General features: G+C 48.9%; 1 protein-coding gene across 1 annotated transcript in view; it reads right to left on the bottom strand.

Annotated features, from left to right (window-relative positions):
- Positions 1-17871, bottom strand: part of DPP6 (dipeptidyl peptidase like 6) — a 772816-nt gene that overhangs the window by 158457 nt on the left and 596488 nt on the right. Inside the window, exon 8 of the mRNA XM_033863543.2 lies at positions 4091-4211. Within this exon, the coding sequence (XP_033719434.1) occupies positions 4091-4211 (121 nt within the window). The remainder of the gene's footprint in view (positions 1-4090; positions 4212-17871) is intronic.

Below are 17871 nucleotides of genomic sequence, written 5' to 3'. Positions count from 1 at the left end.
AATGAAAATGTTCCGTTTTTAAAACAAATTGTGATGGGTGATGAAAAGTGGATACCGTACGATAATGTGGAACGGAAGAGATCGTGGGGCAAGCAAAATGAACCACCATCAACCACACCAAAGGCCGGTCTTCATCCAAAGAAGGTGATATTGTGTATATGGTGGGATTGGAAGCGAGTCCTCTATTATGAGCTCACTCTGGAAAATGAAAAGATTAATTCCAACAAGTACAGCTCCCAATTAGGCCAACTGAAAGCAGCACTTGACAAAATGTGTCCAGAATTAGTCAACAGAAAATGCATCATCTTCCATCAGGATAAGCAAGACTGTATGTTTCTTTGATGACCAGGCAAAAACTGTTACAGCTTAGCTGAGAAGTTCTGATTTATCCGCCATATTCACCAGACATTGCACCTTTGGATTTCCATTTATTTCGGTCTTTACAAAAGTCTCTTAATGGAAAAAATTTCAGCTCCCTGGAGGACACCTGGAACAGTTCTTTGCTCAAAAAGATAAAAAGTTTTGGGAAGATGGAATTATGAAGTTGCCTGAAAAATGGCAGAAGGTAGTGGAACAAAAGGATGACTACGTTGTTCAATAAAGTTCTTGGTGGAAATGAGAAATGTGTCTTTACTTTTACTTAAAAACCGCAGGCACTTTTTGGCCAACCCAGTAATATAAACAAGTAGCAGCAACTGGGAAATACAACCATCTCTGTACCACTGGTAACCATGAACCTTTCATAAAAATTTGGACAATCCAGCTCTTTGCCCATAAGCCTACATATTAGGAGCTTTGCAAAATTGCTAACACTTGCATGAAAGTGCAAATTCTTAACAGAAACTTCCTTTCTGACTTCTCAAAAAACTAGTGACATCTTTAGTTTCTGGATAACCAACTTTCGTAAACCTTAAAACAGTTTGTAGGACACTTGTCTTTAATCCCATATTAAAATCAAAGTTCTACGTAACTCCATGACATCTGCCCAGAAGAATAAAATAAAGACATGCACTTTGCTTATCAAGATCAGTGTGTGGCCACCACGAGGCAGGGCAACTGGAAAGTCAGTGAGACACGTGGTCTGCGGTTGCAGGCAGGGCCGCGGGTGCATTTCCGTGTGTGGGGCTTGCGTCAGTGAGTTGGGGGAGTTTCCTACCGAGTGCATGTAAACCTTTGGTCCAGGGATGGAGATTCCTGGCAGTCCCCTGGTCTCCTTCTTCTCTCCCTCAGTCCTTGATATTCTGAAATGTTCAATATGTTCAAAGTTCCTTTTTGGGGAACACAACAAATCAATATGGCATCTGACTGCCAACAAGCCTACGGGCTGCAGGGTGGTTTAGAACTTATATAACTTCGTTTCTTCTCAGAACTAACATCTCCAAGCGAGTCAGGCCCCCTGCAAATGCTGTCAGGGTATTTTTCCCCCTAATCTTTTTTCTCCTTTTTTTTTTTTTTTTTTTTTAAGGAGCATGTGGAAGTGAAGCAGTTAAGTCACAGATTAGAAAAAGGCAATCTTCAGAGTTTACCTTCCAATTATTAAAAAAGGAACCGAGATTCCCCAGAGCTCTCACGCTCCCAACTTCAGAGACTGAAGCATCAGCAAATATAGCCTTCCAGGGGGCAGCACTAAGGAGATGAAGCTGCCACATCACCTGGGACTGGTTTAGAACACGTGGGGCCCTGTTATCACACGAACACAATTCTGGGTAAATGCCTTGAGGAAATATTTCTTTTCAACGGATTTGCTGAAGCAAAAGCTTACTTTGAATTGCAAGGCAATGAGCTTTTTATTTTATTAGGAAGATACTAAAAAAGACATTCTCCATCTCCTGGTGATGGATTTTTGAAGGAGATTATTCCTAGGGCAGGTCTAGGTCCTTCCAGCCAGGGCTCCAGGGGCCTCTCTCTCTCAGGGGTCATTGGGTTGTCATTGCCGTGATCGCCCTGGAACTTGGGGCCTGCTGCTCATAAGGCTGTTCGTGCACAGGACAGTGGAAGCACAGTGGAAGCTGGACAGTGTCCATTTTGTTCCAGTGACTCCCTTGTATGAGCCCGATGAAACCTCAAGGTCGATTCTCCTGGCCCCAGAAGGCAGCTCAGTACCGGAATCCTGGGTGCTCCGAGCAGCAGCAGCCATGCTGGAGTAAACACGGGACTCCAGGGAGACGCAGCGAGAGGGCCGGCCTACATGGGTGCCCACGTTCCAGCATTCTGCTAGGAAGCCAGCTGCACAGAAATCAGGATGGTAGGAGCCTCTGGAAGGGAAGCTTGGGGTGAGGGGAGACGTGACTGGAAAGGGGCTCGGGCGGTGCTTTCTGAGATGATGGAATGCTCTATATCTTTTTTTTTTTTTTTTTTTTTTGGCCACGCCACATGGCTTTGCGGGGTCTTAGTTCCCCAACCAAGGACTGAACCGGGGTCCTGGCAATGCGAGTGCAGAGTCCTAACCACTGGACCGCCAGGGAGGTCCTGGAATGTTCTATATCTTGATGGGGCTGCCCAGTGTATACTGTGTCAAACCCATGAAACTGTGTCTTTATAATTGTGCATTTTACTGTCTACGACTTACATCTCACTTTAAAAAAATGGAAATCAAGTCAACCTTGTGCTTCAGTGACTTCAGTGAAATCACGATGGGAAGTGGGACTAAGCATACAGGTCTATCCGCTCTGTCCTTTAGGATACATAAACCCCTGCAATGCAGAACCCAGCTTGAGGAATGCACAGCACTGAGGAAACATGGTATTTTATGGGCTTGATCATGCCCAGACCCCGTTGGGGGTCCCCTGACCGCCCCCTACCCTTGCCCCAGCCCAGCACAGTGAATTCTTCCTGTGATCGTGTGGTCTCAGACCAGCAGGCTGACAAGAACACAAGCTGTTTATCAGCCCAGTGCTGGGCTGCGTCGGCATCCTGCTGACATCTGCATTTCCAGAAAGGGGATAGTCCTGCACTTGAACAGTGATACTCCATGATACATCTCCCCTAACCTCGTGTAACCTTGGACAGATGACTTACCCTCACTGAGCCTCCTCTGTGAAATGTCCGTAACAGCACTCATCTCAGAATGCTCTCACGAGGGCGTTATGGACTGGATGTCTGTGGCCCCACAAATTCAGGTGGAAGCCAAAATCCCCAATGTGATGGTGTCTGGAGGTAGAGCCTTTGGGAGGTGATGACGTTACGAGGGTGGAGCCTCCACGGTGGGGTTAGTGCCCTTCTAGGAGGATGAAGAGACCAGAGCTTCCTCCCCATGACTTTCTCTCCCTCTGGCATGTGAGGACACAGGGAGAAGGTGACCGTCTGCAAGCCAGGAAGAGAGCCCTCACCAGACACCAGCTCTGCTGGAGCCCTGATCTTGGACTTCCCAGCCTCCAGAACTACGAGAAATAAAAGTTGCTTAAGCTGCCCAGCCTGTGGTGTTCCTTAGAGCAGCCTGGACTAACGTGGCGGGCAAATGAGGTAATAAAAAGCACTAAAGTGCTTAGCATGGCACCTGGCAACTAACGGCAATCAATACAGGGCTGTTATTGTTACGACGAAGTTGTCATTAATGTGGAGACGGGTTATAAATGCTTAAAAAGAGAGCTTCTCGCTCAGATTTTTAGTCATTTAATAATGCATACCGCTGGAGTCCTCTGGTGCCAGAGGAAAACCAGTAGCAGAAAACGTCCGATGAGGCGGATGCTCACAGGCCGGCAGGCCACCCTGACGCGTTTCTTTTGGAAGCTTTACCCTCTGATGTCTTTTCCAGCTCTCCCTTCCCCAGGCAGAACCAGGCACTCAACCTCTCAGAAAGGGAGCAGGAAACCTGCACGTTTGGGATCCTGACTGTTCCGGGAGTCACCCACCAGCACAGCACAGGGTTGTAGGATGCCCTGCCCACCTGGCCACCAGGTGAGTGCTTGACACTGCAGGCCCCCGATGGTCGCCTGCTGCTCCCCGAGGCTCCACAGTCTCTTTGTAATTTAGCAGAACCTCAAGAAACAGAGTTTAATTGACAGAGTCAGAGGAAACACCACCACGGCCAATCCCAGTGACGCAGCAGCAGCAGTGACCACAGGCACCAAGCCTCCCACATCCCGCGTACCTTCGTACAGCCAGTCGCTAAGGCCGTTGTAAATCACGCCTTCCTTCCCAGTTGAGACCACACGGATGGCCTGCTTCCCGACGTGTGCACAGTAGTAGATATTGTTTTCAAAGATAAATATCTAATTTGGAAAGAGAAAAAACATAGCGTTAATCAAGGAAGTGCTTACAAATAGGGTGTTCTTTAAAAATCCCAAACCAGCAATGTGGTCCGCATTTTCCTTTGCATTTATCTGATAGAACAGACGTAGTCTCGGGACCCTTTGGAACTCACCCACCTCCAAAATCATCTACATTTAAGGCCAACTGGAGACTCAAACTCCACAGAGTGCGCCCAATGTTATCATTTACCATGACCAGACAATCTGTCTGATACTCTTGGGTATGTTAACATCAAATGGCTTTGACTATCTTAGCAACTGTATTTTTCCTAGGAATTGTGACTGGTGGGCTGGGAAGCTTGAAATCTGTGATTTATTCACTCAACATTTATGAAAAGTTACTTAGTGGGCACCAACTCTGTGCCAATCATGCGAGAGCACAGGGATGAATGAGGTGGGACGTATCATGTGCCTTTACTCACGATCCGGTAAAGAAGACAAACTTTAACAGGAAAATGTTCTGAGGAGCTTTGGGAACACGTAACAGTACTACTAACTTAGGCCAAAGGCAGGCAAGGAGTCCCTGAGAAAGTGACTGGAAGCAGTTTTCTTATTGTGGTAAAGCACACATGACACAGAATTCGCCACCTCGACCACGTTTAAGTGTACAGCTCAGTGGCGTTAAGTGCATTCACACTGATGTGCAACCCTCACCATCATCATCTCCTGGACTCTTTTCATCCTGCAAAATTCAAACTCTGTCCCCATTACACAATGATTCCTCATCCCCCTCCCCCACTCCCGGCCCCCACCCTTTTGCTTTCTCTGTCCAGGAATCTGACGACTCCAGGGACCTCGTGTGACAGGAACCACACAGCATTTGTCCTTCTGTGTCTGGCTTATTTCACTGAGCATAACGTCCTCAAGGTTCACCCGTGCTGTGGCAGGTGTCAGGATTCTGAGAAACTGGGCTTTAGGCTGAGATCTGAACGGCGAGCAGGATGAAGAAAGGGGGGCTGAGAAATTAGGCTACACGGAGGTAACAGTGTGAGAGAGAACCAGAGGCAGGCGTGGGCCTGGGGAGCTGGACGAGAGCTCCAGGCGTGAGGGGGAGGGGCAGCAGGAGTGGAAGCCCAGGGAGTGGGGGAGAGGCGGGTGCCAGCCCCCAAGGGTCCGTCCGTGGGCTACAGGACCCCAGAGGTAGCAGGAAGCCCTTGGCAGAAGCTCGAGAAGGGGAGCAACGTGGCTAGAGGCAAGTCTTCTGTGGGGGAGCCCAGGCCCATGCAGATGAGAAGGCAGGGCAGGAGTCAGCCTGTCAGCTGCGGGGGGGGGATGGTGGAGACAGACAGAGGTGGACCAGCCAGGGACAGTGCGGGGATGCCCTGGGCGTGGGGAGTGAAGTTGCAGGAGGAGACGAAGTGGTTCCCCAGCCGTTCCCTGGAGCAACTGGGTGGCCCATGTGCAGCCTGGGGTGCCCTGGAAGATGCTACAGTTCTGACCTTAGGTCAGCCCCAAATACCCTGGGGCCAGGGGGAGGGTGGGTTAGGTCAGTGGCTCTCGAATTCTGATGTGTATTGGAATGATCTGAGGAGGTCTGACATATCCTACAGCCAGGTCCAAGAGCCCAGCCCAGTGGTTAGGATCTAGGGGTGGGACCCTGGCATGAGTATTTTATTTTTTTTATTTTTTAAAATATTTATTTATTTGGTTGTGCTGGGTCTTAGTTGCAGCAGGCAGGCTCCTTAGTTGTGGCTTGCGGGCTCCTTAGTTGCGGCACGCATGGGGGATCTAGTTCCCTGACCAGGGATCGAACCCGGGCCCCCTGCATTGGGAGCTCGAAGTCTTTTTTTTTTTTTTTTTTTGCGGTACGCAGGCCTCTCACTGTTGTGGCCTCTCCCGTTGCAGAGCACAGGCTCCAGACGCGCAGGCTCAGCGGCCATGGCTCACAGGCCCAGCCGCTCCGTGGCATGTGGGATCTTCTCAGACCGGGGCACGAACCCGTGTCCCCTGCATCGGCAGGCGGACTCTCGACCACTGTGCCACCAGGGAAGCCTGGGAGCTCGGAGTCTTAACCACTGAGCCACCAGGGATGTCCCCCGGCACCAGTATTTTAAAGAAACACCCTGGGCGATTCCAGTGTGCAACCAAATCTATGAAGCAGTGGCCCAGGACAAATCTAATGTCTCCCGAAGCTCTTAAAGTATAAATCAGCCCGTTCTCCAGGCACTGCTCAATTCTGCCCTGTGTTTTCTCTATCTAAATTCTTTGCCTGCTACTCCCACAAGGACCTAAGCACATGATGCAAATATCCAATGTCTGTGGAAACTGAGCTTTGTGGACCAAGAACAGGACTCAATCAGATTTTTTTAAAAAGAAATTCTAAAAAAAATACTGTCAGTGTCATTTAAGAGACCAGTGAGAAAGGGTATTTTGCAAGTGTAGGAAACAGCGTAAATATTGACATTTTAAACTGAAGATGCAGAAAGGGCAGTTCCCATAGATCGTTGTCATGGAAGCCTGGAGCTGAAAGCTCTATCAAGTATTAGCTTCCTGCTCAGGCCTCTTGCCTCTTCAAAGATTCACTTCAACCAGAAATGAGCTGGAAAACTTCTAGACACAAGTACACATCCTCATTTAATTTCAGTAGCTGTTCTTACGAGTCTGCCTAAGGGTAAGATGTATCATGAAATTTCAACTTCTTTTATGCGTCCTAAGCCTACAATAAATTTTTGAATCAAATCGGACCATAGACAATATTCTGAAGAAGTAAAATTTGCTATGATAGATATTAAATCCCTTTTCATCTTGACTTTATTTTATTTTTTAAAGAAGATGTTGGGGGTAGGAGTTTAGTAATTTATTTATTTATTTTTGCTGTGTTGGGTCTTCGTTTCTGTGCAAGGGCTTTCTCTAGTTGTGGCAAGCAGGGGCCACTCTTCATCGTGGTGCGCGGGCCTCTCACTATTGCGGCCTCTCTTGTTGCGGATCACAGGCTCCAGACGCGCAGGCTCAGTAGTTGTGGCTCATGGGCCTAGTTGCTCCGCGGCATGTGGGATCCTCCCAGACCAGGGCTCTAACCTGTGTCCCCTGCATTAGCAGGCAGATTCTCAACCACTGCGCCACCAGGGAAGTCCCTTGGCTTTATTTTTAATGGAAGGAAAACAAAAGGAAACAATCTCTAAGGAACAGTGCGCTTTGCTGTGAAGATGTTCACATCTACAAATGGGAGTCTGGATCCTACACACCTCAGCCAGCTCCAGGCCCTGCAAAGGCATCTGCACCATGTGCTCTGGGAGCACAGTGGACCTGCTGCAGGACCTGAGCCAGTGCTGGACTCCTAGATGCCTCAGTTTCTTTGTCTGTCAATACAGATCAATGCAGAACTCAGTCTTAGGGTGGCTATGAGGCTGAGTGAACTGACAACTTCAAAGCACTGAGAACAGTGCCCAGCACAAAGTAAGGGCTCAGTAACACCTATTCTTTTTTTTTTTTTTTTTTTTTTTTGCGGTACGCGGGCCTCTCACTGTTGTGGCCTCTCCCGTTGCGGAGCACAGGCTCCGGATGCGCAGGCTCAGCGGCCATGGCTCACAGGCCTAGCCGCTCCGCGGCATATGGGATCTTCCCGGACCGGGGCACGAACCCGCGTCCCCTGCATCGGCAGGCGGACTCTCAACCACTGCGCCACCAGGGAAGCCCCAATAACACTTATTCTTGTTGTGGTTACTATCATCATTATAAAGGTTTGTTCTGCCTGGAGAGATCAGGCGAGACTTCATGCAGGAGGTGACACCTGAGCTAGACCAGGAAGAATACCCACATTTTCACAGGGTGCTTACGATAAAGCTCAGCTCAAAGACACACGGAGCTAAAGGGGGAGCTCATTATCTCAGGAACCAGGAATGGGATAAGTACCATAATTGGGCACAAGTTAGCTTTTAGTTCTGGACAAACAAGGCCCAAAGGAAAACATATTGAACAGCTCAGTGCTTGACTAAAAGAGAACAGCACAGCTCCGGTGGAATTATAAATTAGAGAATGCTGGACTTGAAGTAGAAAGCTAAATTCCAGTTGAGACAACTAGTTGTCCAGCTCTGAGCAGGTTACTTAACCTCACTGAATCTCATGTCCTTCACTACAAAATACGAGGTTGACTGGACAGTTCCTAAGGTTTCCTCCATACTTAATTAACATTGTTGAATCCAAAGGTCTTATGAGCGTCTGAGATCAGGAAAAGACGTTTAGCAAATTAATTAGTGATGCTATTACTACACTTGTATTCGCAAGGAGAATGATTTATCATGAAGGCAAAATTCAACATTCATAGTGAACCCAACATGCTACTATCAAGGGGGAAAACAGATTCTCTATATTTCAGCTAAAACCCCCAGTTATCACGTCAGCCTAGGTTTCTTTAACTTACACGGTAGAGCGACCGTCCTGATCTCGAGAACACACCCCGGTAATGGTCACTACTTACTAATTGCTTTTCCCCTGGCTTTCTACTTCCTCTTTTGGGTTACCCCATTTCCTGACCAGGCACAATTTTACTAACACTTCCACAGTAGACGAGGATGAACGATCCCGTTATATATGACATTAAGCTTAATTTATAGTGTGAAACAGAACAGCTTGGCTGGTCATGGTAGCGCCCATTGGTTCAGCAGTGGTCATAAGGAAGCGATGTATTTGCACAGCAACTGGGATTGTCTCTGTTGTAGGCCATTCTAATCCCACTGGAAACACTGCACAGTTAACTGACATTACTGGAACACTGCACACAGATAAGCCATGTCACCAGAACATGGAAATTCTGTCTCTAAACCTTGCCACCCGGTCAACACATCCTTCGGCAGACTCTGGTGAAGAAGCAAACTGCTGACGGAGAGGTCGGTATGTCTTCGGGAGGCTGGTGCCCATCAGGTTCGTGTGTCCACATGGCTTTAATTTCTGGGTGTACTATGTCACCTCTGGTCCCCTGAATGGTTTCATCAACAGGCCACATAACAGAAGGTCAGAATTACCAACTGTGGCTAACAGACTGGGAAACCCTCCTGCCTTCAGAACTTAATGGCCGGTTCCCCCTGCATAGAAATTGACCTTCAGGTAACTTTCTGTTTCTATTGCCCTGGACACTTGGTAAGGGTGGATATGGGCTCTAATGGTAGGTGATGCTATTTCTGGTGCGTTGCAACTGGTCGAGGAGAACCGTAAACTCTGGGAGGAAGCCATCACCGTGACCTCCTCGAGTGCATGATTCCAGTCACCGGGCACTTCCCTCTGGGCACCTGGCAGGGATTCCACATCCACCCACAGGGGTCCCGTTTACTGAGCTGTCACTGGCCGGGGGACGGGGAGAAGACACTGCTACACAGCTGTCGGGTGGGTGGCTGTGTGGAACGCTGCGGGGGAGGTGCACCCGAGACCGTCTGCCAGCCAACGGCTCCTGTCTACACCCTTCTGAGTCCAGCTGGTGCCAAGCGTGGCCTCTGTGGACTTGCGAGCCAGCACATCTGCTTGGTGGACGTGAGACCCCCCCGCCCCCCGCTGTGGGTGTTTTCCAGCAGCCATCAGGCTCTGAGAATGGCCCCTCTTCCCTGGGTTCATGTCAGGAGAAACCGGGTGATGGTGGGACTTCTGAGTCGTTACCAGAGTAAAGTTAGTGTGGAACAATTACAAGAAGGGATATTTACCAACACTAAAAGGAGGGAGCAGTAAAACAGCGCTGGGCATATTTTTGAAAAGCAAACTAGCTGGTTGGAGATCACACATCAGTTCGGCTGACTATGAAGGTGGAAAACAGGGCAACAAAAGCCACCAAACCCTGACTCTGCACGTTCACCATTATTACAGAAAATACGGGAGAAAGTTAAAATGTCACAACCCTACAAACCACACACATACACAAAATATGACTATTAAAATACACTTTCTTGTATTTTAGAGAGAGAGAGAGAATGTGTGTGTTGGTTGGTGGGGTATAAAACCTAGTTTTAATAAAACTGAAGTCATATAACATATACGGGTTTGCACACTGTTTTAGAATCTACATCAGAAATGTTTTTCCGTGTCAGTGAGCATTCTCTGAGACATGCCTTTTAGGAGATATACCGTAGTTTATTCAATTATGTCCCTATTGTTTGACATCTATTCTGTTTTTTATTACAATAAAAATGCTCTTGTGTGCATCTTTGTACTTCACTGCACCTCTGACATCTCCCTAGGATAAACCCCTATGAATAGAAATCATGAGTCATATTCATTGTGCAATTAAAAAAATGGGTGGAGGACAGGAACACGTAGATCAGAGTACTGATCATACAGAAGCATTTATATTCATGAAGAACAGAAAGAAATCTTATTACAACGGGAATATTTTGTTTACCAAACTATCAGACTGAACAACAATACCCAAAGCTGCTCAGAATGCCGTGCGCTCTCCCAGTGGGGGCAGAGACTGGCTGCACGCTCACAAGAAGCAGTCAGCAAGCCACACCGGAGGAGACTTTTCTTGTGTAGATTATGTGAGAAAGACTGCTGGAAACAAAGTGTAATTGGCCTTTCCAAACCATATCTACAGAACTTGATGACGGTGGAAGCTGTAGCCTCTGAACTAAAGGGGAATAACATACGTGTATGTGTGCAGACACATGTGTTTTCCCACGTCAACACGTGAAGGTGCTGAGAATCACTCTCCGATTACTCAACGCTCAGTTTCAGGAACTGACCAATTTGTAGATTAAATAAATTCTTTCCTTACTGTTTTGCTCTCCCATTCCGTTTTGACCATTCTACTGCTCAACTGGGCAAGGAAGAGAACTTCCATTATTCTAGTTTGTAACTGTGCCTGGAAAATGCAACGATGGGGGGATGGCAACGCTGTTGATCAAGAAGGGTTTTCCAGATTCTCGGTTGTCCTTATCCAGTTTGGGAGCATCACACCAACCCCACAAACAGGCGTGTGCGCACCTCCGATCAGCCAGGCAAGGTGCTGAGCAGCTGCTCAGTAAGCTCTCATCTGACCTGTGCAGGTGGCCAAGACTCCCGAGTCTATTGTGTCAGCGTGTCATTTCCCCAGTTAATCCGTCGCCTGAAATTCAGCACACTTGGCTCTCAGGTTGGTTCCTGCCCAGGCAGAGGTGGGACTTGGCAAAATTCACTTGCTGCTCTGCCGCTGGATTTCGCCACCCATAAATAGAGATAATCACACCTGCCGTGCCAGCCTTGTGGTGCTACTGGGAGGATGAAAGGAGACAATTTTGCTGGAGAAACCTTGAGGGCTATAAAGCACACTTAAAGGAAATGCACTATTAACATAAGCATCATCGGCCCGCTGGATCCCTGCTACGAGGACACCGTGCTAAGCAGGGCTCTTCCAGCTTCTCATGTCAATACTGCCCCTCGGCCCTTTCCACCAAAAATCCGTGGAAGACTTTACATCACATTTTGATGCAGCAAACTAATGCAGGATTTAATGCCAAAGAGCGGAATTCAGTGCCAAGAAAGAGAAAGTCCTGTACATAATCTAAAACCATTCTTCTTGTCAGAAAGTACTCACATTTTTCATCCTTTCAAATGTCAACCAAAATCAAGAAGAAACATCTGACACATCACCATAAAGACCCTCCCCTCAGTGTAGCCCTTAAATGGTCAAGGAAAAGCTTCCTTTTCAGAGTCACCCACCGAGAAAAAGCTCTCAGGATCCCTCTCACTTGATGAGCCCACATTTTAACTTGGAGAGTTCAGAGATGTTATTTTTTCAAAGCCGAGGAAAAAATCCCTAAATGAAATCATGCTCCTGAGGAGTCGACGGCCGTACTCAGCATCCCCTGTGATATGGGAGCTGAGCAATTGCATCTCGACCACGAGATGTGAGGCTCCTAACGCACCCAGGACCTTGGGGCGGGGTCGCGTCAGGGAAGCAGCGAGCGGGTGCCTGGCCTGAGAACGGGTGCAAGCACCTTCCAAGCTCTCTCTTCTCCCCGAGGGCCTCTGAGCTGCGGGGCTGCCCACGGACGGCCTGGTCAGGATAAGAAGTGCTGGGAGGGCCAAGTGCTATAAGGCCAGGTGACAGGGCCCCCGTCTGGCCTGGGCTCGGGGTCGCCCCTGAAAATGGCTTCTGAGCTGGGATGACGTGGAAGGTGGGCAGCAGCTGTTGGGGGAAGGAGGGGCACAGGGCATCGCAGGGGAGACAGGCCTCTGTCCGTCTGAGCAAATGGGGCGGCCCATGTGGAATGAAGGGCCGGGGGGCCAGGTCAAGGCAGGCAGTGTCGGGGGTGAGGCTGGAAAAGGGGCCGGGGAGCCGTGCAGGTCCCACAGGCCACGTTGCTGACTGTGCTTCCTGCTAAGAGCAGCGGAGCACCTGGGGAGCTTTGGTGGCATCGTGGTCGTTGGCTGTTTTAAGAGAGCGAGTGAGAAGATGGTGCTGTGTTTTCCATGACACCCTGTTGCAGTGTAGGGGGCAGAGCAGAGGGCAAGGGGTCCCGGGGGATGGTCCAGAGGGACAGTGGAGGCTTGGGTGGTGTTGGCCCAATGGCGGGACTGCAGCGATAGGCGTGGGTTCCCAGGGCGCGGTGCTGCCTGGACACAGGCCACGGGAAGGCAGGTGTGAAGGAGTCTCCTGGTCTGACACGGGCAGGTGGATGGACGGCAGTGCCCCCGGGAATCCCTGGAGGCAGGGCACGGGGGGAAGTCATGAGCCCACCTAGACACGGGGAACAGGACAATCAAGTGGCATGGCCCCGGGAGAGTCTCAGGCTGGGGGTGGGACGAGCAGCAGTTACTCTTACTATGAAAACAGCTCGTCAACCCTGAATGAACTTGAACCATCATGGAATCTGCCTCTGCGCGCCACGGCTGCCTACTTGTCCTTCCCTCTTGTGTCTTTAGCTGGCACCAGAACCCCTGCCTGAGAGCCTGCGCTGTCCACAGCAGCGCCTGGATGGGGCCGTCCCGTCCCTCAGGCAGCCCAGTTCCCTGCTCCGTGGGGACGGGCACTATCAGTGCCACCAGGAAATGCCATGGAATAGTCCACCGCCTGGGATCAGCGTTCACCACTGAACGAGGTGCCTTTCTTTAGAGGGTCTGGGGGGAAGGCAACTTCAAAGCCACACAAAGGGCCTCTGGCAGGGGCTTTCAGGCCGCGTGGCAACCCCCGGAGAGCCCCACCTCTCTCCACGGGTCACTGCCTCCTGGGCTGAGCCGAAAGCAATCCTCAGATGTGCTGTAACCACTAGCACAGCGACAGCTGCTCTGTGGCAACACGCTTATTGTACCAACAAAAGGACGACTGGATTTAGTGGGTTACCCGACTTAGGAGGATATTTGCTTCTGTTCTACGCCTGGATGTTGTGGCTGAGCACTGCGTGGAAATCTCCACTCTCCGTTTGCCTAGTTTGAAGCCGTCTCTCGCCCATGTCCTGTGGCTCTGGGCTGTCTGTGAGAGCCACTTTCTGCCCTGGACATCAGCACGGACAGTCGCCCAAGATGATGCACCTCGTCCGTTGGAAGAGCCAGGATTTGGGCCAAGGCAGCATAACCCCGGAGTCCGTGATCTGTGGCCTCTCATTGTCTGGACACCCTGCTACTTTGTAGAACTGAGGAGCAGGCTCAGAGAAGCTAAGCTTTCACCCAAGGTCACAGAGCTACTTAGTGACAGAATTAGAAACGAACTGCTTAAGCCACATGCCCGCGATTCCAGCACCAGCAGTGCCAACAGCGTTTAGGAATCGCAAGAATCCTGATCGTGAGAATCAGGACCCTCCCCAGACCAAATGAGTTTTAGCGGGCCCTCCGGTGACTCTGATGCACACTGCAATTTGCTGCTTCTTCCAGCTGAAAATCATGATCAATTCTGAGCAACTCTGCTGGTGAGAATGGCTGGACCGCTGGGCCTTCATGGGAGTGGGTCTGAAAACTCTCTAAAAGCATTGAGAGAAATGATAAATGTACTGACTCGCAGAAATCAGTCCGAGGCGCTCTCTCAATCTTTTTATACCACGGTTAAATTCAAGCCTCGTTGGTTGCCAAACATAGTCTTCTGACTCCAAAGAAGTGAATGAATTTTCCAGTATCTTCCTAAGGGGCTGAAAAAATCCATTTATTTCTTGGTAAGTTTCCAGGCTTTTTTGTATACAGTCCAAATATAAGGCCAGCAATGCTGCCACTGAAACATCATTTGGACCTTCCTGGTTGGACCACCTGGATCGTACCAGGTACTTGAAGTGTGCAGTGTGTGCTCTGAGGGCACACTGAAGCCACTAACACCGTCCCAGACATGCAAGCTCAGCCCTCGCAGACACATTCCCTCCGATGTTGCCCAGGTGACTGGTCTTAGGACCTCATTCTCCAAGATGATGTGATAAACAGCCGACCTCTCTTCAGCCGCTAGGGGCTCATTATCTGGTCTGTAGATTATTCGCGGTCTTTGAAACTCCCCTTTCTTTTGGCTCTTCACCTCCCAGCTTGTTACTGCGCCCCAGCATCTCCGCAGAGGGTGGGAGTGGGGATCAAAGACAGCCCAGCTCAGAAGCCCACCATCCTTGGCATTTATGCTCAGGAGACATTTGCCGTAGTTCTGCTGGGACCAGCTCCGGGCTACACTGTGAAGTCCTTAAAGATGATTTCTGCTACCTGTCACACTCTCGTCAGTGATCTTTTCTCTTATTTACACACTGAGACAATAAAAGATGAATGGACCCAGAATAAAACCAGAAAATTCACAAGAAAGATACCATGGGTATTAATTTATAGAAAATAATCAACTACTAAATACATATTAATTTAATCAACTACGAGATATAATTAAATACATGCTGATTTAAATAGCAATGCAACTGAATTACATTAGCAAAGAGTTTTGAAAATTCGTAGAAGCAGCAATATTTTTTTTAATGATACAGCCTGATACTTAACGCAGTAAATATATGACCGATTAAGCACACAGGAAACAATTTGTAAATGTATATCAAGTGCCTTAAAAACGCGTTCAATACTTCAATTAAGAATATCAATTGCCGAGGAGAGGGGGAAGATGGTGGAAGAGTAAGACGCGGAGATCACCTTCCTCCCCACAGACACATCAGAAATACATCTACACATGGGACAACTCCTACAGAACACCTACTGAACGCTGGCAGAAGACCTCAGACCTCCCAAAAGGCAAGAAACTCCCCACATACCTGGGTAGGGCAAAAGAAAAAAGAATAAACAGAGACAAAAGAACAGGGACGGGACCTGCACCAGTGGGAGGGAGCCGTGAAGGAGGAAAGGTTTACACACACTAGAAGCCCCTTCGCGGATGGAGACTGCGGGTGGCAGAAGGGGGAGCTTCAGCGCCGCAGAGGAGAGCGAAGCCACAGGGGTGCGGAGGGCAAAGCGGAAGACTCACGCACAGAGGATCAGTGCCGACCGGCACTCACCAGTCCGAGAGGCTTGTCTGCTCACCTACCGGGATGGGCGGGGGCTGGGAGCTGAGGCTCGGGCTTCGGTCGTATCCCAGGGAGAGGACTGGGGTTGGCGGTGTGAACACAGCCTGAAGAGATTAGTGAACCATGGCTGGCCGGGAGGGAGTCCAGGAAAAGTCTGCAGCTACTGAAGAGACAAGAGACTTTTTCTTGCCTCTTTGTTTCCTGGTGCGCTGCTTAAAGGAGTTCCAGAGACAGGCGCGAGACGCGGCTACCGGCGCGGACACCAGAGACGGACATGGGACGCTAAGGCTGCTGCTGCCACCACCAAGAAGCCTGTGTGCGAGCACAGGTCACTGTCCACACCCCCCTTCCGGGGAGCCTGTGCAGCACGCCACCGCCAGGGTCCCGGGATCCAGGGACAACTTCCCCGGGAGAATGCACGGCGCGCCTCAGGCTGGTGCAACGTCATGCCGGCCTCTGCCACCGCAGGCTCGCCCGGCATCCGTGCCTCTCCCTATCCCCGGCCTGAGTGAGACAGAGCCCCCGAATCAGCTGCTCCTTTAACCCTGTCCTCTCTGAGCAAAGGACAGATGCCCTGAGGCGACCTACACGCAGAGGTGGGGCCACATCCAAAGCTGAACCCCGGGAGCTGTGCGAACAAAGAAGAGAAAGGGAAAACTCACCCAGCAGCCTCAGGAGCAGCAGATTAAAGCGCCACATGTGTATGCTTCTGTGTGAGATTTTATCTGTATAGCTTTGCTTTCACCATTTGTCCTAGGGTTCTGTCCGTCTAGCTTTTTTTTTTTAACTTAAAAAATATTTTTAATAATTATTTTTTATTATAATAACTTTATTTTATTTTATCTTCTTTCTTCCTCTCTCTCTCCCCCTCCCTCCCTCCCTCTCTCTCTCTCTTTCTTTCTACATTTTCTCCCTCTTATTCTGAGCCATGTGGATGAAAGGCTCTTGGTGATCCAGCCAGGAGTCAGTGCTATGCCTCTGAGGTGGGAGAGCCAACTTCAGGACACTGGTCCTCAAAAGACCTCCCAGCTCCACATAACATCAAACGGTGAAAATCTCCCAGAGATCTCCATCTCAACACCAAGACCAAGCTCCACTCAACGACCAGCAAGCTACAGTGCTGGACACCCTATGCCAAACAACTAGCAAGACAGGAACACAACCCCACCCATTAGCACAGAGGCTGACTAAAATCATAATAAGGCCACAGACACCCCAAAACACACCACCAGATGTGGACCTGCCCACCAGAAAGACAAGATCCAGCCACATCCACCAGAACACAGCCACTAGTTCCCTCCACCAGGAAGCCTACACAACCCACTGAACCAACTTTAGCCACTGGGGACAGACACCAAAAACAACAGGAACTACGAACGTGGAGCCTGCAAAAAGGAGACCCCAAACACAGTAAGATAAGGAAAATGAAAGACAGAAAACACACAGCAGACGAAGGAGCAAGATAAAAACCCACCAGACCTAACAAATGAAGAGGAAATAGGCAGTCTACCTGAAAAAGAATTCAGAATAATGATAGTAAAGATGATCCAAATCTTAGAAACAGAATAGAGAAAATGAAAGAAACATTTTACAAGGACCTAGAAGAACTAAAGAGGGAACAAGCAATGATGAACAACACAATAAATGAAATTAAAAATACTCTAGAAGGGATCAATAGCAGAATAACTGAGGCAGAAGAATGGATAAGTGACCTGGAAGATAAAATAGTGGAAATAACTACTGCAGAGCAGAATAAAGAAAAAAGAATGAAAAGAACTGAGGACAGTCTCAGAGACCTCTGGGACAACATTAAACACACCAACATTCGAATTATAGGGGTTCCAGAAGAAGAAGAGAAAAAGAAAGGGACTGAGAAAATATTTGAAGAGATTATAGTTGAACACTTCCCTAATATGGGAAAGGAAATCGTGAATCAAGTCCAGGAAGCATAGAGAGTCCCATACAGGATAAATCCAAAGAGAAACACGCCAAGACACATATTAATCAAACTATCAAAAATTAAATACAAAGAACAAATATTAAAAGCAGCAAGGGAAAAACAACAAGTAACACACAAAGGAATCCCCATAAGGTTAACAGCTGATCTTTCAGCAGAAACTCTGCAGGCCAGAAGGGAGTGGCAGGACATAGTTAAAGTGATGAAGGAAAAAAACCTACAACCACGATTACTCTACCCTGCAAGGATCTCATTCAGATTTGATGGAGAAATTAAAAGCTTTACAGACAAGGAAAAG

The sequence above is a fragment of the Tursiops truncatus genome, chromosome 9 (genome assembly GCF_011762595.2).
Source record: "Tursiops truncatus isolate mTurTru1 chromosome 9, mTurTru1.mat.Y, whole genome shotgun sequence".
In the NCBI taxonomy this organism is placed as follows: Eukaryota; Metazoa; Chordata; class Mammalia; order Artiodactyla; family Delphinidae; genus Tursiops; species Tursiops truncatus.
Note: the sequence above shows the minus strand (reverse complement) of the source record. Positions and strands in the feature narration are given on the sequence as shown.